Consider the following 22,137-nt stretch of genomic DNA (forward strand, 5'->3'; position numbering starts at 1 on the left):
CCCCCCCAAACCCCCTCCCCAGCTCAAACCCCACAACTTGGGGGGTCCCCACAACCCCTGCCCCCCCCAAACCCCCTCCCCAGCTCAAACCCCACATCTTGGGGGGGTCCCCACAACCCCTGCCCCCCCCAAACCCCCTCCCCACCCCCCCAAACTCAAACCCCATATCTTGGGGGGGCCCCCAGGAGGACATGGATGGGAAAAGGGGTGCTGAGGGGGTGCTGAGGGGGTGACCCCCCCGTCCCGGCCCCAGTGGGGGGGTCAATCCCGCTGCTCCCACGTGATCCTGATCCCATAAGAGCCTTTGGCTCGGGGGGGGGCGCGCGGCCATGGCCTCCCCGGCACCTCGAACCGTCCTGGTCACCGGCTGCTCCTCCGGCATCGGCCTCGCGCTCGCCGCCCGCTTGGCCCACGATCCACAGGGACGATTCCAGGGTGAGGACACCCCAAGGGGACCCCCAAAACCTCCCAGTGGGGTGGGAAATCGGGAATTGGGGGGGGGGACGATGGGTTTTGGGATCCCACCACACCTTCCCATCCTTCCATCCAACCCTGGAGCCTCCTTCTCCTCCTACCGGGATCCACATCAGGATGGGAATGGGGTAGGAACGAGTTTTGGGGTCCCACCACGCCTTCCCATCCAACCTTGGAGGCTCCTTCTCCTCCTACCAGGATCCATAGCAAGATGGGAATGGGGTCAACACGGGTTTTGGGGTCCCACCACACCTTCCCATCCTTCCATCCAACCCTGGAGCCTTCTTCTCCTCGGAATCCCCTGCCCCACATGTTCCCATCATCACCAGTTGCTCCTCCAGCATCGGAATCACCATCCTGTTGGCTCAGGGTCTCCAGCAGGTTGAGGGGATCCCTTCTACCTCCTACCAGGATCCACATCAGGATGGGAACGGGATCCCTTCCACCTCCTACTGAGACTCACACATGCCAGGAACAGGATGGGAATGGGGTCAACATGGGTTTTGGGATCCCACCACACCTTCCCATCCTCCCATCCAACCCTGGAGGCTCCTTCCAGGATCTACATCAGGATGGGAATGGGATGGATGTGGGGTTTGGGGTCCCACCACACCATTCCCACCCTTCCATCCAACCCCGGAGCCTCCTTCTCCTCCCACCAAGATCCTCGTGTCCCACCACCGACCCCTCGCCTGGGGATTAAGTCCTGGAGAAGGGATTAAACTCCTCGTTACCAAAGCGGCTTAGGGACCGCGATCCCGGCTTGACCTTCCTCCAATCCCGATTGGAATCTGGGGTCCGTCCCCCCCTTTCTCCGCAGTCGTCGCCACCATGAGGGACCTACGGAAGAAGGAGAAGCTGGAAGAGGCGGCGGGAGCCACCTTGGGGAAGACGATGAGCATCCAGCGCTTGGACGTCTGCAGCGACAGCTCCGTCGCCGAGTGCCTGGAGAACATTCCCGGTGGCCGCGTGGACGTGTTGGGTGAGGACGGACCCCGGGGGGCTCCCGGGGGTGGTTCCAGGAGGTCTCCGAGCTCCTCCAAACCCATTTCCCAGTCAACAACGCCGGCGTGGGCCACGTGGGACCCGTGGAGAGCATCAGCGTGGAAGAGATGAAGAAGATCTTCGAGACCAACTTCTTCGGAGCCGTCCGGATGATCAAGGCCGTGCTCCCCGGGATGAAAAGCCGGCAGAGCGGACACATCGTGGTCATCAGCAGCGTGATGGGGCTGCAGGGTGAGAGGTCCAAGGGGACGTCCCCCGCCGGGGTCGGGACCACGAGAACCTCACCAGGTTCAACCAGGGGGAGGTGGGACCCCCGGGAACCTCACGAGGTTCAACCAAGAGCGAGGTTCTCCACTAGGGTTGGGATAATCCCAGATTGAGGATGGAGAACGGAGTGGGAGCAGCTCCGAGGAGAAGGACTCGGGGTGCTGGGGGAGAAGAAGCTCCACGGGAGCCACCGAAGCAAGCGCCAAACCTCGTCCTGGGCTGCATCCAAAGTTGTGGGACCAGCAGGGAGGGGGGAGATCCTGCTCCTCGGCTCTGAGGAGACCAAACCTGGAGTTCTGGGTCCAGTTTTGGAGTCTTCAGCATGGGAAAGACTTGGAGCTGGTGGAGTGAGGCCAGAAGAGGCCGTGGAGATGATGTGAGGGCTGGAGAACCTCCCATTCAAGGAGAGGCTGAGATTTGGGGTTGTTCAACTTGGAGAAGGCTCCATGAAGACCTTCGAGCAGCTTCCAGAATGGAAAAGGGCTCCTGGAAAGCTGGGGAGGGGGCTCTGGATCAAGGAGTGAGGGAATAGGACGAGGGGAACAGTTTTGAGCTGCAAGAAGGGAGATTGAGATGAGATTTTAGGGAGAAACGTCCTCCTGGGAGGGTGCGGAGACCCTGGTTGGCCAGCGAAGAGGTGGCTCCTCCATCCCTGGAGGTGTTGAAGGCCACGTTGGTTCTTGAAGCCCCTGATCCAGCGGGAGGTGGAACTGGATGAGCTTTGAGGTCCCTTCCCACCCAACCCCATTCCAGGATTCCACGATTTTGGGAGGTTCCCACGATCCTGGGAGGTCCCCACCTCTCCTCCCCGTCTCTTCACCCCACAGGGATCGTCTTCAACGACGTCTACGCCGCCTCCAAGTTCGCGGTGGAAGGATTCTGCGAGAGCCTGGCCGTGCAGCTCCTGCAATTCAACGTCTTGTGAGTGCGAGGAGGGTTTGGGGGGGACCCCGAGGTGGCTTTGACCCCCCCCTCGACACCCCAAACCCCCCCACCCCACAGCGTCTCCATGGTGGAACCAGGCCCGGTCAACACGGACTTTGAGATGAAGCTGATGGAAGAGGTTTCGCGCTCGGAGTTTCCCGGCACGGACCCGGCTACGATCCGATACTTCAAGGAGGTTTATTTACCGGCGTCGCACGAGATCTTCACCACGTTGGGACAAAGCCCCGCGGACGTGGCTGAGGTTTGGAGCCACCGGGAAGTGGGGTTGGAACCACCGGGAATCGGGGTTGGAACGACCAAGAAATGGGGTTGGAGCCACCAGGAACCGGGGTTTGGAACCATTGGGAACTGGGTTTGGAGCCACTAGGAACTGGAATTTGGAACCACCAGGAACTGGGGTTTGGAGCCACCACAAATTGAAGTTTGGAACCACCAGGAACTGGGGTTCGGAACCACTGGGAATTGGGGCTGGAACCACCAGGAACTGGAATTTGGAACCACTGGGAACTGGAATTTGGAACCACTGGGAATCAGGGTTGGAGTCACCAGGAACTGGGATTTGGAAGTACCAGGAACCGGGGTTTGGAGCCACCGGGAACTGGGATTTGGAGCCACCAGGAACTGGGATTTGGAGCCACCAGGAACTGGGATTTGGAGCCACCGGGAATCAGGGTTGGAACCACCGGGAATCAGGGTTGGAACCACCGGGAATCAGGGTTGGAGCCACCACAAATTGAAGTTTGGAAACACCAGGAATTGGGTTAGGAACCACCAGGAACTGGGGTTTGGAACCACTGGGAATCAGGGCTGGAACCACCATGAACTGGAATTTGGAACCACTGGGAACTGGAATTTGGAACCACTGGGAATCAGGGTTGGAGCCACCAGGAACTGGGATTTGGAAGTACCAGGAACTGGGATTTGGAGCCACCAGGAACCGGGATTTGGAACCATCAGGAATTGGGATTTAGAAGCACCGGGAACTGGGATTTGGAGCCACCGGGAACTGGGATTTGGAATCAACTTACAAGTCTTGGTCTTCCACCCTCAGGCCATCGTGCGGGTGATCAAATCGAGGCGTCCGCCTTTCCGCATCCAAACCAACCGGCTCTACACGCCGCTGGTGGCCCTCAAATACGCCGACCCCTCCGGAGACCTCTCCGTTGGCACCTTCTACCGGCTCCTCTTCCAGTACGGGACCGTCTTCCACCTCAGCATGTCCCTCCTGCGCTGCCTCACCTGCGGCTGCTTCCGAAGCCGCATCACCCCGCTCTGAGGGGACCGGGGGGCTCCGGGAACCCTCTCCTGAGGCTCCAAACCCTCCGTCATCGCCCTCCGCCCCGCGTCCCCTCCCAGATGGACCCACAGACAAACATCAAGTGGCTTCGAGGCGTGTGTGTGTGTGTGTCCCCTTCGCCTTGGGGTGTGGGAGGGGGAAATGGGGGGGAAAAGAGGAGATTGGGGGGAAAAGAGGAGATTGGGGGGAAAAGAGGAGATTGGGGGGTGGAAGGAAGGAGTTGGAGGAGTAAAAGGAGGAGTTTAGGGGTAAAAGAGGAGCTGGGGGTGTAAAAGGAGGAGCTGGAGGGGTAAAAGGAGGAGTTTTGGGGGTAAAAGGAGGAGTTTTGGGGGGTAAATAAATGAGCTGGGGGATAAATAAAGGAGTTTGGGGGGCAAATAAAGGAGTTTGGGGGGTAAAAGAGGAGCTGGAGGGATAAAAGGAGGAGTTGGGGGGATAAAGGGAGGAGTTTGGGGGGAAAAGAACAAGTTGGAGGGGTAAAGGGAGGAGCTGGAGGGGTAAAAGGAGGAGTTTGGGGGGTAAAAGACAGAGCCGGGGGGGTAAAAGGAGGGGTTTGGGGGGAAAGAAGTTGGAGGGGTAAAAGGAGGAGTTTGGGGGTAAAAGAAGGAGTTTGGGGGGCAAAAGGAGTTTTTTTTAAGGGGGACCCTTTTGAGGGGGGGTGAGGAGCCTTAGGGAGGTTGAGGAGCTTTTTTGGGGCACTGAGGAGACTTCTAGGGGGGCTGAGGAGCCTTTGGTGGGGGGGGGGGGTGAGGAGCTTCTTTGGAGGCCTGAGGAGCCTTTTGAGGGGTTTGAGTAACCTTGAGGGTCCCGGGGGGGCGGGGCCGGAAGTGCCCGCGCCGGAAGTGGAGAGACCGGAAGTGGCGAAGCCGGAAGTGGCGGGGGCCGCGTGGTGATGGTGGAGGAGGAGGAGGAGAGATGGGGAAGGCGAGCAGGGTACGGGCTGGGGGGGCGGAGAGGAGCGGGGGGGTGGGTCGGGACACGAGGAGGGGGGCGGAGAGGAGCGGGGGGGGTGTCTTTATCGAGGATCGGGCCCTGGGGTGGGGGGAGAATGGGGAGGGGGGCGGTCAGGCCCTGGGGGGGGGAATGGGGGGGGGGGTCCAGAGACGGGGGGGGGGGGGGGGAACGGGGAGAGGGGGGTAGGGGGGAAGAAGAGAGGAGGGGGAGTTCAGGATACGAGGGGGGGACACGAGGGGAGGGGGTTCGGGATCTGAGGGGGGGACACGAGGGGAGGGGGGGTCAGGACTCGAATTGGGGGGACAAGATGGGGGGGACACGAGGGGAGGGGGGGATTGAGACACGAGGAGGGGAACAAGAGGGGAGGGGGGGTCAGGATACAAGGGGGATCGGGGTTTGAGGGGGGACAAGAGGGGAGGGGGTGTCGGAGTCTGAGGGGGGACAAGAGGAGAGGGGGCATCGGGATATAAGGGGGGGACACGAGGGGTCGGGACTCAAGGGGGGGACGAGAGGAAAGGGGGTTTGAGATATAGAGGGGGGGTCAGGACACGAGGGGGGGTTGTTACCCCAAAATCAAGGCTGGGGGGGGTCTTTTTTTCATGATTGGGAGGGCAGGATGGAAGGGGGGGGTCGTTACCCCAAGATCCAAGCTTGGGGGGGGCTCCAGGTCCCCCTGTTCCCTCCTGGAATCCTGGCAGCAGCGGGAACGACGAGGTGGGGGGGGTTGGGGGGGTCGTTCCTCTCCCCCCTCTCCAATCCCTGACCGTGTGCCCCCCCCCCTTTCCCAGACCAAGAACCAGAAGAAGGAGCGAGCGGCCGCGCTGAGCCAGGCCCAGCAGGACTTCGGCTCCGTCCCCCACTCCTTCGTCTTCCAGCGCGGCCGCGTCGGCCGCAACGTGCGGCAGCTGGTGACCGACGTGCGCCGCGTGATGGAGCCCTACACGGCCCGAGCCCTCAAGGTCAGCGCCGCCGGCCGCGGCCTCCAAACCAACCCCGAAACCAACCCCGGAGCGAGCCGGGGCCTTCCAGACCCAACCTGGGATGGATCTAGCTCTTTCCAAACCCAAAACCCAACCTGGGATGGATCCGGCTCCTTCCAAACCCAAAAACCAACCCGGGAGGGATCTGGCTCCTTCCAAACCCAAAACCAACCCCGGAGGGATCCAGGGCCTTCCAAACCCAAAACCCAACCTGGGATGGACCCGGCTCCTTCCAGACCCAACCTGGAATGGATCCGGCTCCTTCCAAACCCAAAACCCAACCCCGGAGGGAGCCGGGGCCTTCCAGACCCAACCTGGGGTGGATCCGGCTCCTTCCAAACCCAAAAACCAACCCGGGAGGGATCTGAGTCCCTCCAAACCCAAAACCCAACCTGGGATGGATCCAGCTCCTTCCAAACCCAACCTGGGATGGATCCGGCTCCTTCCAAACCCAAAACCCAACCCCGGAGGGAGCCGGGGCCTTCCAAACCCAAAAACCAACCCGGGAGGGATCTGGCTCCTTCCAAACCCAAAACCCAACCTGGGATGGACCCGGCTCCTTCCAAACCCAAAAACCAACCTGGGAGGGATCTGGCTCCTTCCAAACCCAAAACCAACCCCGGAGGGATCCAGGGCCTTCCAAACCCAAAACCCAACCTGGGATGGACCCGGCTCCTTCCAGACCCAACCTGGGAGGGATCTGGCTCCTTCCAAACCCAAAACCCAACCCCGGAGGGAGCCGGGGCCTTCCAGACCCAACCTGGGATGGATCCGGCTCCTTCCAAACCCAAAAACCAACCCGGGAGGGATCTGGCTCCTTCCAAACCCAAAACCCAACCTGGGATGGACCCGGCTCCTTCCAAACCCAAAAACCAACCCGGGAGGGATCTGGCTCTTTCCAAACCCAAAACCCAACCTGGGATGGATCCGGCTCCTTCCAAACCCAAAAACCAACCCGGGAGGGATCTGGCTCCTTCCAAACCCAAAACCAACCCCGGAGGGATCCAGGGCCTTCCAAACCCAAAACCCAACCTGGGATGGACCCGGCTCCTTCCAGACCCAACCTGGAATGGATCCGGCTCCTTCCAAACCCAAAACCCAACCCCGGAGGGAGCCGGGGCCTTCCAGACCCAACCTGGGATGGATCCGGCTCCTTCCAAACCCAAAAACCAACCCGGGAGGGATCTGGCTCCTTCCAAACCCAAAACCCAACCTGGGATGGACCCGGCTCCTTCCAAACCCAAAAACCAACCCGGGAGGGATCTGGCTCCTTCCAAACCCAAAACCCAACCTGGGATGGACCCGGCTCCTTCCAAACCCAAAACCCAACCTGGGGTGGATCCGGCTCCTTCCAAACCCAAAAACCAACCCGGGAGGGATCTGAGTCCCTCCAAACCCAAAACCCAACCTGGGATGGATCCAGCTCCTTCCAAACCCAACCTGGGATGGATCCGGCTCCTTCCAAACCCAAAACCCAACCCGGGAGGGATCTGGCTCCTTCCAAACCCAACCATAACCTGGTGATGGATCCAGCTCCTTCCAAACCCAACCTGGGATGGATCCAGCTCTTTCCAAACCCAACCTGGGATGGATCTAGCTCTTTCCAAACCCAAAAACCAACCTGGGATGGATCTGGCTCCTTCCAAACCCAACCCATGGTGGATCTGGGTCCTTCCAACCCAAAATCCAACCTGGTGATGGATCTAGTTCCTTCCAATCCAAAACCCAACCCAGGATGGATCTGGTTCCTTCCAAACCCAACCTGGTGATGGATCTTGCTCTTCTCAAACCCAACCTGGGGTGGATCTGATTCCTTCCAAACCCAAAAACCAACCTGGGGTGGATCTGGCTCCTTCCAAACCCAAAAACCAACCTGGGATGGATCTGGCTCCTTCCAAACCCAGACCCCAACCTGGGATGGATCCAGTTCCTTCCAATCCAAAACCCAACCTGGTGATGGATCCAGCTCCTTCCAAACTTAATCTGGGATGTATCTGGCTCCTTCCAAACCCAACCTGGGAGGGATCTGGGTCCTTCCAAACCCAAAAACCAACCCCAGAGGGATCCGGGTCCTTCCAAACCCAACCATAACCTGGTGATGGATCTGATTCCTTCCAACCCAAAAACAACCTGGTGATGGATCCAGCTCCTTCCAAACCCAATCTGGGATGGATCCGGTTCCTTCCAACCCAAAAACCAACCCGGGAGGGATCCGGCTCCTTCCAAACCCAAAACCAACCCCGGAGGGATCCAGGGCCTTCCAAACCCAAAACCCAACCTGGGATGGACCCGGCTCCTTCCAGACCCAACCTGGGAGGGATCTGGCTCCTTCCAAACCCAAAACCCAACCCCGGAGGGAGCCGGGGCCTTCCAGACCCAACCTGGGGTGGATCCGGCTCCTTCCAAACCCAAAAACCAACCCGGGAGGGATCTGAGTCCCTCCAAACCCAAAACCCAACCTGGGATGGATCCAGCTCCTTCCAAACCCAACCTGGGATGGATCCGGCTCCTTCCAAACCCAAAACCCAACCCCGGAGGGAGCCGGGGCCTTCCAAACCCAAAAACCAACCCGGGAGGGATCTGGCTCCTTCCAAACCCAAAACCCAACCTGGGATGGACCCGGCTCCTTCCAAACCCAAAAACCAACCTGGGAGGGATCTGGCTCCTTCCAAACCCAAAACCAACCCCGGAGGGATCCAGGGCCTTCCAAACCCAAAACCCAACCTGGGATGGACCCGGCTCCTTCCAGACCCAACCTGGGAGGGATCTGGCTCCTTCCAAACCCAAAACCCAACCCCGGAGGGAGCCGGGGCCTTCCAGACCCAACCTGGGATGGATCCGGCTCCTTCCAAACCCAAAAACCAACCCGGGAGGGATCTGGCTCCTTCCAAACCCAAAACCCAACCTGGGATGGACCCGGCTCCTTCCAAACCCAAAAACCAACCCGGGAGGGATCTGGCTCTTTCCAAACCCAAAACCCAACCTGGGATGGATCCGGCTCCTTCCAAACCCAAAAACCAACCCGGGAGGGATCTGGCTCCTTCCAAACCCAAAACCAACCCCGGAGGGATCCAGGGCCTTCCAAACCCAAAACCCAACCTGGGATGGACCCGGCTCCTTCCAGACCCAACCTGGAATGGATCCGGCTCCTTCCAAACCCAAAACCCAACCCCGGAGGGAGCCGGGGCCTTCCAGACCCAACCTGGGATGGATCCGGCTCCTTCCAAACCCAAAAACCAACCCGGGAGGGATCTGGCTCCTTCCAAACCCAAAACCCAACCTGGGATGGACCCGGCTCCTTCCAAACCCAAAAACCAACCCGGGAGGGATCTGGCTCCTTCCAAACCCAAAACCCAACCTGGGATGGACCCGGCTCCTTCCAAACCCAAAACCCAACCTGGGGTGGATCCGGCTCCTTCCAAACCCAAAAACCAACCCGGGAGGGATCTGAGTCCCTCCAAACCCAAAACCCAACCTGGGATGGATCCAGCTCCTTCCAAACCCAACCTGGGATGGATCCGGCTCCTTCCAAACCCAAAACCCAACCCGGGAGGGATCTGGCTCCTTCCAAACCCAACCATAACCTGGTGATGGATCCAGCTCCTTCCAAACCCAACCTGGGATGGATCCAGCTCTTTCCAAACCCAACCTGGGATGGATCTAGCTCTTTCCAAACCCAAAAACCAACCTGGGATGGATCTGGCTCCTTCCAAACCCAACCCATGGTGGATCTGGGTCCTTCCAACCCAAAATCCAACCTGGTGATGGATCTAGTTCCTTCCAATCCAAAACCCAACCCAGGATGGATCTGGTTCCTTCCAAACCCAACCTGGTGATGGATCTTGCTCTTCTCAAACCCAACCTGGGGTGGATCTGATTCCTTCCAAACCCAAAAACCAACCTGGGGTGGATCTGGCTCCTTCCAAACCCAAAAACCAACCTGGGATGGATCTGGCTCCTTCCAAACCCAGACCCCAACCTGGGATGGATCCAGTTCCTTCCAATCCAAAACCCAACCTGGTGATGGATCCAGCTCCTTCCAAACTTAATCTGGGATGTATCTGGCTCCTTCCAAACCCAACCTGGGAGGGATCTGGGTCCTTCCAAACCCAAAAACCAACCCCAGAGGGATCCGGGTCCTTCCAAACCCAACCATAACCTGGTGATGGATCTGATTCCTTCCAACCCAAAAACAACCTGGTGATGGATCCAGCTCCTTCCAAACCCAATCTGGGATGGATCCGGTTCCTTCCAACCCAAAAACCAACCCGGGAGGGATCCGGCTCCTTCCAAACCCAACCATAACCTGGAGATGGATCTGGCTCCTTCCAAACCCAACCCTAACCACCCCCCGACAACCGTTTCGGTGCCGGGAGATTCCAGAGGCTCGTCCGGCTCTTCCCTAGGTGCGGAAAAGCAACTCCCTGCGGGATTTCGTGGCGGTCGCTGGCCCCCTGGGGGTGACGCATTTCTTGGTCTTCAGCAAATCCTCCTCCAGCATCAACTTTGTGAGTGACGCCATCCCAAATCCTCCTTTTCCGCTTCTTTTTTGGGGTGGTTTTCCCTCTCCTGGGCGGACGTAGATGATGCCAAAGCCTTGGTTGAGCTCACGCTGTGATTCCATCCAAAGTAAACGCTCTGATACGTCCGATCCAGGTGGGATTTGACCCTGGAGGTGGTTTTCTCTCTGGTTGCATCTCCACCGGCTTCTTTTCCCTTTCCCGTAGAAGCTTTTCCGGCTTCCCGGTGGCCCGACGTTGACGTTTCAGGTGACGCAGGTGGGTCCTGCTGGGATCTCGCCTTCTCCGCTGGCGTTTGGAGCTCTTCTCACCCCCCGTCCCCGTTGCCTCGTTCTTTCCCAGTATTCCCTGATCAAGGACGTGGTCTCCTCCCTCAAGCGGCACCGGATGCACGAGCAGCAGTTCACCCACCACCCGCTCCTCGTCCTCAGCAACTTCGGTTTCCAGCAGATCCAGGTCAAGCTGATGGCCAGCATGTTCCAGAACATGTTCCCGTCCATCAACGTCCACAGGGTGAGCTGGACACGGGGTTCATCCCACTATTTTAGGGGCTCCGAACACGTCCCACCACGTCCTGTGCTCCTCAGAGGCTGGGATTGAAGGAAAGTCCTGGAATGGTTGAGGTTGGAGAAGGTTTCTCAGCTCCTCCAGTCCAACCATCAACCCAAAACCTCCCATGGGTCCTTGGGGGTTGATTCCAGAGGCAGGGATGGAAGGAAAGTCCTGGAATGGTTGAGGTTGGAGAAGATCTTTGAGCTCCTCCAGTCCAACCATCGTCTCAACACCACTCATGGCTCCTTGGGGGTTGATTCCAGAGGCAGAAATGGAAGGAAAATCCTGAAATGGTTGAGGTTGGAGAAGATCTTTGAGCTCCTCCAGTCCAACCATCAACCCAAAACCTCCCATGGGTCCTTGGGGGTTGATTCCAGAGGCAGGGATGGAAGGAAAGTCCTGGAATGGTTGAGGTTGGAGAAGATCTTTGAGCTCCTCCAGTCCAACCATCGTCTCAACACCACTCATGGCTCCTTGGGGGTTGATTCCAGAGGCAGAAATTGAAGGAAAATCATGGAACGCTTGAGGTTGGAGAGGATCCCTGAGCTCCTCCAGTCCAACACAACCAACCACGTCCCCAAGTGCCACATCTCCACGTGTTTTGGAGCCCTCCAGGGACAGAGCCTCCACCGCTGTCTCTTCCAAGGCTCCTCTTTCTTCTCTCTCCCAGGTTAACCTCAACAACATCAAGCGCTGTTTGCTCATCAGCTACGACGCCGAGACGCAGCTTCTCAGCTTCAGGCACTAGTGAGTGACGCGACCTTGAGTCTTGGGGTCCCGTGTCCCAGCACTGACCTTCTCTTCGTACTCACCCTGCACTTCTTTTCATCCTCATCCTCCTCTTCTTCCTTGTCCCTGTCTTCTTCCTCTCCGTCCTCATCTTCATCTTCCTCATTCCTCGAATTCTTTCTCCTTATCTTGTCCTTGTCCTCCTCCTTGTCCTTCTCCTCCTAATCCTCGTTCTCCTACTCCTTGTTCTCCTCATCCTCCTCCTCCTCGTCTTCCTCCTCCTCCTCCTCCTTCTCCTCATCCTCCTCCTTCTCCTCCTTGTCATCCTCTTCCTCCTCATCCTCCTCCTCCTTCTCCTTCTCCTCCTCCTCCTCCTCCTCCTCCTCCTCCTAATCTTCATCCTCATCCTCCTCCTCCTCCTCCCCGCAGCAGCGTGAAGGTCGTCCCGGTGGGCGTCAGCAAGGGCCTGAAGAAGCTCCTCCAGGAGAAATTCCCCGACATGAGCCGCCTGGAGGACATCAGCGAGCTGCTGGTGAAGTGCGTGGCCACCCCGCGGCCTCCCCCACCGCTCCAGAACCTCCGGAACCCGCCCTCAACCTTCTTCTCTCCCGGCGCAGAGACATCAACCTCTCAGAGAGCGAAGCCGAGCAGGACGGGACCCACAACGTCTTGGAGCTGCCTCAGGCCTACGCCGGCCGCGGCAACATGAAGGCGCAGCAGAGCGCCGTCAGACTCACCGAGGTCGGTGCCGGCGCCGCGGTTCCCGTCCCGTCGCGGAGCCGAATGGCGGCTCACGGCTCTCGACTTCCCCTCAGATCGGGCCTCGCATGACGCTTCGGCTCGTCAAGGTGGAGGAGGGCTTGGCGCAAGGCAACGTGCTCTATCACGGCTTCGGTAAGTGCCGCGCCGCGGCCCAGCGCCAAATCGGCGGCACCCAGAGGGATCGACGGCGTTCTCGGCGTCTTTGCAGTGCAGAAATCGGAGGAGGAGCTGAAGGAAATGCTGGCGCGGAAGGAGGCGAAGCTGAAGCTGAAGGCCGAGCGGCGCAAGAAGCAGGAGCAGGACGTGGAGCGGAAGAGGAGGCAGCGCGAGGCTCACAGGTGAGGGCAGCGCCGGCTCCGGGGGCTTCGAACCCTGAATTCTGCGTCTGGAAGCACCAAACGTGGGTTGGCGACAAGGTTCGGCAACGCGAGGCTCCGGCGGCACCGAGAATCGGGGTCTGGCAGCGGCTCCCGGCTTGGTTCCAGTAGCACCTGAGACGCTGCTGGTGCCACAGGGAGAAGAGCTTGGCTGGAATCCGAAGGAAACGCCATCCGGAAGGCGACAGCGACGTTGAGGATCCCGGCGCCCCGGAGCCTCCGGATGAGGCCGAACAGTCGGAGGAGAGCGACGCCGAATATTACCGGCAGGAGGTGGGCGAGGAACCAGATCAAGGTGAGTCTGGAAGGAGCAGGAACGATCCCGCTTCATCCTTTCCCTCCGGCTGCGGTTGATGACGCAGAAACCTCGAGTTTTCCGTGATCTCGGTTCAAAGTAAACGCCCTGACGCCGCCGGCAGCGCCGTTTCCGCTCTTGCCGTTGCGTCTTTTTCGCTGAAAATCCCTCTATTTTCTTTATTTCCCCCTCCAAGATCTCTTCCCCAACCACAACAAGAGGAAGCGACGCCCCTCGGGTTCTTCTTGGCTCCAGAAACGCCGGCGGCGAAGCCACTCGGAGCATCGTCCTGGCTCCAACCCTCACGAGCGGAAGGGAGAGGAGGAATCGCGGCACCGAGGAAGCGGAAAATTGCACCGAGGAAGCAGAAAACCGCACCGAGGAGCTAGGAGAACGCAGGGCTCAGCCCAGGAAGGGCTCGATGGGGGCTCCGGCCGCGCCGGCTCGAAGCCGAAGGGTCGAGGGAAGCTGCTAACGAAGGGGAAGATGATTTTCCGGCGCCCCGGTCGCGCCAAGAAGGGGAAACGCTGAGGCCGCAGCCACGCGCTGAGACTTTGGGGTGCGGGGTGGGAGGAAACGGGGCCCCCCCCGTCCCAATATAGCGGGGGAAAGCCACCCCCAGGCTGGAAAAATGGGGTCTCACCGGGTTTTCAACCTTCCTGGGCAGGGAAGGAGGCGGCTGGGGTGGAAAAGGAAGCGACTCAGCCCTGTTGGCACCCCCGGGAACGGCACCGAGTCGGGGGGGACGGGGCTGCAGGGAAATGGGGTCCCAACCTGCATCCCAGAAGCTCTGCGTGAAACCTAGGGCTCCACCCCAAGTCCTGGGACCCCTCCCTGCATCCTTGGATCCGACCTAAACCCCGATCCATCCATCCCAGTCTAAACTCTGGATCATTCCCTGCGTCCTCGGATCGAGCCTAAACCTTGGATTCCTCCCTCCATCCCTGGATCCAGCATAAACCTTGGATCCCTGCCTGTATCCTTAGATCCAGCCAAACCCCCGGATCTCTCCCTGCATCCCTAGATCCAGCCTAAACCCCGGATCCATCCCTGCATCCCTTGATCCATCCATCCCAGTCTAAACCCTCGATCCCTCCCTGCATCCTCAGATCCGACCTAAACTCGAGATCCATCCCTGGATCCTTGAATCCAGCCAAAACCTCAGATCCCTCCCTGTGTCCTTTGATCCAACCATCCCAGTCTAAGCTCCAGATCCTTCCCTGCATCCTTGAATCCAGCCTTAAAGCCCAGATCCATCCCCGGATCCTTGAATCCGGCCAAAACTTCAGATCCATCCCTGTGTTCTTTGATCCAGCTTAAACCCCAGATCCTTCCCTGCATCTTTGGATCCCACCTAAACCCCAGATCCATCCCTGCATCCTTTGATCTATCCATCCCAGTCTAAACCCTGGATCCCTCCCTGCAATCCTTGGATTCAACCTAAACCCCAGATCCTTCCCTGCATCCTTGAATCCAGCCTAAACCCTTGATCCCTCCCTGCATCCCGAGATCCATCCCAGCCTAAACCCTTGATCCTGGCTCCTTGGCCCCAGCCTGAACCCCAGAAGCCTCGGGGGCCCCCGCTTTCCGCGCAGCCCAACCGGCCACTTCCCCTTTGCGGCCGCCGCTCCCCGTCTTCCCCCTCGGTCCCCGCCATGGGCCCCGCCAGCCCCTGCGGCAACTTCAGCGCCTTCCAGGAGTCGCTGTGGCCGGTGCTGGCGGCCCAGTTCCCGCCGGCGCTGCTGGGCAACGGCCTCGCCGTCTACCGCTTGGCGGTGGGCGATGGCGCGTGGCACGGCGGCGTGGTCTACGCCTTCCACCTGGCGCTCAGCGGGCTCCTCTACTCCCTCTCGCTCCCGTTCCTGGCGGCCTATTACTTCCCCCCGAAGTCGTGGCGCTACGGCTCGGCCCTCTGCAAGCTGGAACGCTTCCTCTTCAACTGCAACCTCTACGGCGGCGCCTTCTTCGTGGCCTGCATCGGCCTCCACCGCTACCTCGGCGTCGTCCACCCGCTGCGGGTGCGCGGGCGGCTGGGCCCCGGCGAGGCCCAGGCGCTCAGCGTCGCCGTCTGGGTGCTGGCGGCGGCTCTCTCGGCGCCCACCTTGGTTTTCTCGGAGCTGCGGGAGACGGAGGAGGGCGCGGTGGAGTGCGTGGGGAGCGCGGCGCCGCGGCGGCTGCCCCAGTTTTATCCCTACAGCCTGGTCGTGGCGGCGCTGGGCTGCGCGGCGCCGTTCCTGCTCACGGCCTGGTGCTACGCGGCCGTTCTCCGCACCGTCTGGCGCAACCCGCACCTGAGCCGCGCCGAAAAGCGCAAGGTGGGGATGCTGGTGGCGGTGGGGGTGGCTCTTTACGCCTTTTCCTACCTGCCCTACCACGTGTTTCGCAATCTCAACCTGTGGCGGCGCTTGCCGAGGCCGGGGAGGGAGGATTGCGCCGTGTCCAGAGCCGTCCACGCCGCGGCCCAGGTGGGGAAGATCTTGGTCAACGTCAACGTCTGCCTCCAGCCGCTGCTCTACGCGGCGCTGGCCGACGGCGTCTGGGGCTGCTGCGGCTCCTCCGGCTGCGGCGCCAGGAAGGAGGATGAGGACGTGGAGATGCAGCCGGCAACCTAAGAGCCTCGCGGGGCGGCCCGGAGCGGCCGGCTCGGCCCTCAGAACCGCGTTTCCTTCTGGGAAAGGGCGGGATTAAAGGTCAAAATGCAAACGTGTCCTCGTGTGCCGATTGTTTTGGGTGGAGATGCTGCTTTTCTGGGAGACTTTTCTGGGAGGCTGAAAAATGGGGGGTGGTGGAGCTACAGGTGCCTCCAGGGAGAGGGAGAGGGATGGGGCTTCTCCTCAGAGAACCAGCAGGTTGGAAAAGACCCATCGGATCATCGAGTCCAACCAGAGAATCACCAGGTTGGAAAAGACCCATCGGATCATCGAGTCCAACCGGAGAATCACCAGGTTGGAAGAGACCCATCGGATCATCAAGTCCAACCGGAGAATCACCAGGTTGGAAGAGACCCATCGGATCATCGAGTCCAACCGGAGAATCACGAGGTTGGAAAAGACCCATCGGATCATCGAGCCCAACCAGAGAATCGTAGAATCACCATGTTGGAAGAGACCCAACGGCTCATGGAGTCCAACCATTCCTATCAAACACTAACCCACGTCCCTCAGCTCCTCATCCCTTAAACACCTCGAGGGAAGTGACTCGACCCTCGCTCACAGAACAATCGATCCAGGCCTCGGTGCACACGGAATCGCGCGTCTTTTATTTAGAAGCGCCGATCGATCTCACCGGGAGCCGCCACGGCATCGGATTCAGTTGGTGGAGGGTCTGTGGAGGAGGAGGAGGAGAAAGGAGTGAGGAGAGGAAGGAGAAGGCAGCGGGGATGGGGGAGAACGTGGCCTGAGCCGCCTCCCGGCACTCACTTGGCCCACTCCACGTTGAGGATGAGGTGGTCGTAGCCGAATCCAGAGACGCCGGCGATGGCTCGGGCTGCGTCCTCGCGGCGGTGGAAGCTGATGAAGGCAAAACCCTGCGGCGGGAGGATAAAAGAGGGTGAAAAGAAGCATAAAGGCACCTTCCCGGCCCCTCCTAGAAGGGAAAAACCTCTCCGGACGCACCTTGGATTGCCCGGTGGTTTTGTCCTTGGCTAAGTAGATCCTGGAGATGGAGCCGAAGGGGCGGAAGAGCTCCTGGAGATCGGTCTCACGCGTGTCCTCGGACAGGTTGGTGACACGGATGGTGGCGTTGTCGTCGGCTGCAATCACAGAACCAGAGAATCACCAGGTTGGAAGAGAGCCACGGGATCATGGAGTCCAACCATCCCCATCAATCACTAACCCACATCCCTCAGCTCCTCTTCTTCTCCAGCCCCTCCCCAGCTTCGTTGCTCTTCTCTGCACTCGCTCCAGAGCCTCAACATCCTTCTGGTGGGGAGGGGCCCACAACTGACCCCAGGAGTCGAGGAGCGCTCTCCCCAGGGCCGAGGCCAGAGGGAGAAGAACCCTCTAGAGCCCCCTGGAACCCCTTTAGGGCCTTCTAGGACCCTTCTCAGACTCCCAGGAACCCTCAAGAGCCCCCTTGAACCCCTTTAGAGCCTTCTAGGACCCTTCTCAGACCCCCCAGGAACCCTCGAGAGCCCCCTGGGACCCTTCCAACCAGTTCAGATCCCTCAAAACCCTCCAGCAGATCCACTTTTCCACCCAGCTCGGTGTCTCCGAACTCTCTAAGGGCGCGGAAGGGAGGGATAAAGCCAGGGCTGGTGCGGAGCGAGACCCCGAGGCCTCACCCCTGCGGTTGGGCTGCATGGATTCCCCGCGGCGGCTGGCTCCGTCGCGCAGGCTGGGAGGGACGTACTTCCCGGTCTTGCTCTGCTGCGCCTGCACCGGCTCCGGCTCTGAAAGCAGGAAAAGCGAGACACGAAGGATAAAACCCACCCCGTCTTGGCTCCTAACGTGGGGAGAAGGGGATTCGGTACCTCCAGGCAGCTTCTCCTTCTCGCCTGTGGACAATCCCAGCTGCTCCGCCAGCTCCTTCTGCATCGGGCCCAGCGTGTCCTTGTAGGGACAGCGGGTGGTCCAGTGGTCGCCCTTGCAGATGCGGCACGAGACGATCTTCTGGCCCTTCAGCTTGTTCATGGGATCCTCCTCCTCCTGGCAGTTCAGGTCCTGGGAAGACACGGAGACTCCGGAATCCCACCCTGGCTCCGCCGCGGCTTCTCCGGAAGCTCCGAGAGGCCCTCGCTCACCTCCTTGCTGGTGATGAAGGTCATGAAGACGTCGTCGCTCACGGTTGTGGTGGCCACGTTGGGGCCCGGGGCGTCGAATTCCGAGTTGCCAAACTTCTTCCAGTTCTAGGAGGGAAAAGAGGGAACCCTCGTCCCTAAGGAGCCTCCAAACGCGGCGCCGGAGCCGCTGCCGGGAAGGGAAACGCTCCGAAGCGGGAGATGGAGAAGGAATAGGAAGAAGGAGAGCGCTGGGAGGTGAAGCAGCTCCTGATGGGTAGCAGGTTTCCCTCCTTCCCTCACCTTCCGACGGGCCACGGCCTTGGACGCCTTCCTGGTCTCGATGCGGAAGGTGCGGATGATCTGTAGAGGTGGGAAAGAACGGAGCAACGCAGGAACAGGCACTGGGCCTTGTTGAACCCCATCCCACTGGCCTCAAGCCATGGATCCAGCTTGTCCTGATCCCTCTGGATCCTCCCTGCTCTCCATCCATGGATCAAGCTTATCCTGATCCCATGGATCTATCTTGTCCTGATCCCTGTGGATCCTCCCTGCTCTCCATCCATGGATCCATCCAGCTCGTCTTGATTCCTCTGGATCCTTCCTGCTCTCCAACTCATGGATCCGGCTTGTCCTGAACCCTCTGGATCCTCCCTGTTCTCCAACTCATGGATCCGGCTTGTCCTGATCCCTCTGGATCCTCCCTGCTCTCCATCCATGGATCCAGCCTGTCCTGATCCCATGAATCCACCTTGTCCTGATCCCTCTGGATCCTTCCTGTTCTCCATCCATGGATCCAGCTTATCCTGATCCCATGAATCCACCTTGTCCTGATCCTTCTGGATCCTTCCTGCCCTCCAACCCATGGATCCAGCCTGTCCTGCTCCCTCTGGATCCTCCAGCAGATCCATCTCCTTCCCAGCCCCACCTCCAAACCCCCTGCGGGAGCCCCCGATGCCCTCCTCACCTTCACCTTCCTCCCATCCTCCTCCTCACGGTACTCGGTGATGGTTTTGATGTTGCCGTTGATGAGCTCCTTGGGAGAGGGCAGCGGGCCTGCCGGGAGGACACGGCATTAACAGCCGGCGGCCGGGGAGGGACGAGGAAACCCCTCAGGGACTCGTTCCCGGCTCTCACCTCCCTTCAGCAGCTCCGCCTCGGCGCTCAGGCTGCCCCCCAGCACCCCCGGCAGCGGGATGTCCTTCAGCAGCTCGCTGGTGATGCATTTATCTGCAAAAATAGAGACTCGGCGTTGGAAGGGACCTCAAAATCCATCACTTTCCACTGGATCCGGGTGCTCCAAGCCCCATCCAACCTGGCCTTGAGCCCCTGCAGGGATGGGGCAGCCACAGCTTCTCTGGGAACCTCTCCCAGTGTCTCCTCACCCTCACAGGGAAGAAATTCCTCTTTATATCTAGTCTAAGCTTGTCCCTCTCCGATTTAAATCCACTGCTCCTCATCCTATCACCTCAAGACTTTACAAACAGCCCTTCTCCAACTTCCTTGGACCCCCTTCAGGTTCTGGAAGCTGCTCTGAGGTCTCCTCGGAGCCTCCAAGCTGAATAACCTCGACTCTCCCAGCCTGTTCTCGTACGGCAGGTTCTCCAGCCCTCAGATCATCCTTGTAACCTCCCCTAGACCCGTCCCAACAGCTCCATCTCCTTCTTCTGTTGAGGATTCCAGAGCTGGATCCACTCCTCCAGCTGAGATCCCATCGGAGAGGAACGGAGGAGCAGGATCCCCTCCCTCCCTGCTGCCCATGCGGCTTCGGACGCAGCCCAGGAGCTTCTCCTCGACCAGCATGTCCTTCTCCACTAGGAAAATCCCTCATTTTGCTTGACTCCAGCCCAGCACGAGCTCTCTCCGCAGGGAGGAGCAGCCTCGCTCCCTCCCAGAGCGTAAGATTCCACCAAAGAGCCAAGAATTCCTCCTCAGCCCCTGGAATTGGTGGGACACGGATGAGAAAACGAGTCCTGTGCCCCAGCCCAGGCCAGGAACGCTCAGCTCGCGAGGAGAAGAGCCCAGGAGCATGTTTGGGGCCTCAGAGGCAGCTCGGGAAGAGCAGCTGCGCCCTTTCCAGGAGGAAAACGCCTCCGGGATGAGGAGGAGGAGGAGGAGCGGGAGGGAAGGGGGAGGGAAGGAGTCGCTCACCGTCCTCCCCGCCCTCTTCTTCCACCTGGTCGGCCCAGCTGGGCTTGGAGCTGCGGGGAGAGAGCTCCGGGCGATGGCCCCGGGACCCTGCGCCCCCCTGACCCCACCTCCTGGCCCCCAGGACCCCCAAATCCTCATCACCCCCTTCCCGAACACCCCAGGTCCCTCCTCTCTTCATTCAATCCCCTCCTCCCACCCCCCAGGACCCTCAAATCCCCATCACCCCCCAACCAGTTCCTTCCTCTTCCCTCTCAGCCCCCACCCCCAGGACCCCCAAATCCACCCCCAGTTCCCTCCTCTCCCCTCCTCCCGCCCCCCAGGACCCCCAGATCCCCTCCCAGTTCCCTCCTCCTGCCCCCCCAGGACCCCCAAACCCCCATCACCCCCCCAGTTCCTTCCTCTTCCCCTTCAATCCCCAGGACCCCCAGCTTCCAGCGTCCCCACCACCTCGATTGCCTCTCAGAGCCCTCAACGCACCCCCCAGCCCCCTCCAAATCCCCGTTGTCACCACCCCCCGCCTCCCAGAACCCCCAAATCCCCATTATCACCCCCCTAGCCCCCCCAATCCCCACTGTCGCCCCCCAGAACCCCCAAATCCCCATTATCACCCCCCCAACCCCCCCCAATCCCCACTGTCGCCCCCCTCGACGCCCCTAGAACACCCCAAAAACCACTGTCGCCCCCCGAGGCCCCCTCCAATCCCCATTATCATCCCCGTAGCCCTCCCCAATCCTCACTGTCGCCCCCCCCGAACCCCCAAACCCCCATTATCGCTCCCTTAGGCCCCTCAATCCCCCCCGGGCCCCCCCCCTCCCCTCACTCGAAGTCTCCGGTCGGCATCGCGCTGTGCCCGCCCTCACGCGCCGCCACCGGAAGGAGGAGGAGGAGGAGGAGCCACTTCCGGTGCGGGGCCGGAACCAGGCGGGGGACGGACACTTCCGGGGGAACCCGGAAGTGGGGGGCTCAGAGTGTGAGGGGCCTCTGTGTGTGTATGTGTGTGCGCAAGGGGGTGTGTAAGGGGGCGTGCGAGGGGATTAGGGGTGTGTAAGGGGGTGTGCGAGGGGATTAGGGGGGTGTGAGGGGGTGTGCGAGGGGATTAGGGGTGTGTGAGGGGGTGTGCGAGGGGATTGGGGGGGTGTGAGGGGGTGTGCGAGGGGATTAGGGGTGTGTAAGGGGGTGTGCGAGGGGATTGGGGGGGTGTGAGGGGGTGTGCGAGGGGATTAGGGGTGTGTAAGGGGGTGTGTGAGGGGATTAGGGGTGTGTGAGGGGATTAGGGGGTGTAAGGGGGTGTGTGAGGGGATTAGGGGTGTGTGAGGGGGTGTGTGAGGGGATTAGGGGTGTGTAAGGGTGTGTGTGAGGGGATGAGGGGGTGTGCGAGGGGATTAGGGGGTGTAAGGGGGTGTGTGAGGGGATTAGGGGTGTGTGAGGGGGTGTGCGAGGGGATTAGGGGTGTGTGAGGGGGTGTGCGAGGGGATTAGGGGTGTGTAAGGGGGTGTGCGAGGGGATTAGGGGTGTGTGAGGGGATTAGGGGTGTGCAAGGGGGTGTGCAAGGGGATTAGGGGTGTGCATGGGGGTGTGCGAGGGGATTAGGGGGGTGTGAGGGGGTGTGCGAGGGGATTAGGGGTGTGCAAGAGGGTGTGTGAGGGGATTAGGGGGGTGTAAGGGGGTGTGTGAGGGGATTAGGGGTGTGTGAGGGGATGTGCGAGGGGATTAGGGGTGTGTGAGGGGGTGTGCAAGGGGATTAGGGGTGTGCATGGGGGTGTGCGAGGGGATTAGGGGGGTGTGAGGGGGTGTGCGAGGGGATTAGGGGTGTGCAAGAGGGTGTGTGAGGGGATTAGGGGGGTGTAAGGGGGTGTGTGAGGGGATTAGGGGTGTGCAAGGGGGTGTGCGAGGGGATTAGGGGTGTGTGAGGGGGTGTGCAAGGGGATTAGGGGTGTGCATGGGGGTGTGCGAGGGGATTAGGGGGGTGTGAGGGGGTGTGCGAGGGGATTAGGGGTGTGCAAGAGGGTGTGTGAGGGGATTAGGGGGGTGTAAGGGGGTGTGTGAGGGGATTAGGGGTGTGCAAGGGGGTGTGCGAGGGGATTAGGGGAATGGGAGTGTGTAAGGGGGTGT

At 60.3% G+C, this 22,137-nt stretch overlaps 4 protein-coding genes across 7 annotated transcripts in view; 3 read left to right on the forward strand and 1 right to left on the reverse strand.

Moving 5' to 3' along the window:
* The first annotated feature begins 304 nt into the window (after positions 1 to 304).
* On the forward strand, positions 305 to 3,967 carry RDH8 (retinol dehydrogenase 8). The gene is made up of 6 exons (XM_069881583.1): positions 305 to 435; positions 1,295 to 1,456; positions 1,531 to 1,710; positions 2,574 to 2,667; positions 2,749 to 2,932; positions 3,743 to 3,967. The coding sequence occupies exons 1-6, from the start codon at positions 330 to 332 to the stop codon at positions 3,965 to 3,967; spliced, it is 951 nt and encodes a 316-aa protein (XP_069737684.1). The 5' UTR covers positions 305 to 329.
* Positions 3,968 to 4,845: 878 nt separating this feature from the next.
* PPAN (peter pan homolog) lies at positions 4,846 to 13,789 on the forward strand. Of its 2 annotated transcripts, none has more exons than XM_069881591.1 (12): positions 4,846 to 4,921; positions 5,731 to 5,901; positions 10,329 to 10,430; positions 10,650 to 10,700; positions 10,785 to 10,955; positions 11,665 to 11,741; positions 12,153 to 12,260; positions 12,341 to 12,464; positions 12,539 to 12,617; positions 12,694 to 12,823; positions 13,000 to 13,157; positions 13,354 to 13,789. In XM_069881591.1, exons 1-12 carry the CDS (start codon positions 4,904 to 4,906, stop codon positions 13,686 to 13,688), a joined length of 1,524 nt encoding a protein of 507 aa, XP_069737692.1. In that variant the 5' UTR covers positions 4,846 to 4,903; the 3' UTR covers positions 13,689 to 13,789. The 2 variants fall into 2 exon arrangements, with proteins under 2 accessions (XP_069737692.1, XP_069737693.1); XM_069881592.1 differs by having other exon boundaries at positions 12,156 to 12,260.
* Positions 13,790 to 13,889: 100 nt separating this feature from the next.
* On the forward strand, positions 13,890 to 15,864 carry P2RY11 (purinergic receptor P2Y11). Its single transcript, XM_069881593.1, has one exon. It carries the CDS (start codon positions 14,813 to 14,815, stop codon positions 15,767 to 15,769), a length of 957 nt encoding a protein of 318 aa, XP_069737694.1. The 5' UTR covers positions 13,890 to 14,812; the 3' UTR covers positions 15,770 to 15,864.
* Positions 15,865 to 16,383: 519 nt separating this feature from the next.
* The window catches only part of EIF3G (eukaryotic translation initiation factor 3 subunit G), a 74,109-nt gene continuing 68,355 nt past the window's right edge, over positions 16,384 to 22,137 (reverse strand). Inside the window, exons 2-12 of one of the 3 annotated variants that reach the window (XM_069881578.1) lie at positions 20,846 to 20,870; positions 20,026 to 20,075; positions 19,012 to 19,104; positions 18,842 to 18,930; positions 18,178 to 18,237; positions 17,899 to 18,003; positions 17,629 to 17,818; positions 17,440 to 17,547; positions 16,772 to 16,908; positions 16,577 to 16,683; positions 16,384 to 16,481 (exon numbers count right to left, since the gene is read on the reverse strand). In XM_069881578.1, coding sequence (XP_069737679.1) covers positions 16,466 to 16,481; positions 16,577 to 16,683; positions 16,772 to 16,908; positions 17,440 to 17,547; positions 17,629 to 17,818; positions 17,899 to 18,003; positions 18,178 to 18,237; positions 18,842 to 18,930; positions 19,012 to 19,104; positions 20,026 to 20,075; positions 20,846 to 20,865 — 975 coding nt within the window. In that variant the 5' untranslated portion in view covers positions 20,866 to 20,870 and the 3' untranslated portion in view covers positions 16,384 to 16,465. Of the gene's footprint in view, positions 16,482 to 16,576; positions 16,684 to 16,771; positions 16,909 to 17,439; positions 17,548 to 17,628; positions 17,819 to 17,898; positions 18,004 to 18,177; positions 18,238 to 18,841; positions 18,931 to 19,011; positions 19,105 to 20,025; positions 20,076 to 20,845; positions 20,909 to 22,137 lie in introns of those variants that run through there. The other 2 variants (XM_069881579.1, XM_069881577.1) reach the window with 2 other exon arrangements.

The sequence above is a fragment of the Phaenicophaeus curvirostris genome, unplaced genomic scaffold, assembly GCF_032191515.1.
Source record: "Phaenicophaeus curvirostris isolate KB17595 unplaced genomic scaffold, BPBGC_Pcur_1.0 scaffold_51, whole genome shotgun sequence".
In the NCBI taxonomy this organism is placed as follows: Eukaryota; Metazoa; Chordata; class Aves; order Cuculiformes; family Cuculidae; genus Phaenicophaeus; species Phaenicophaeus curvirostris.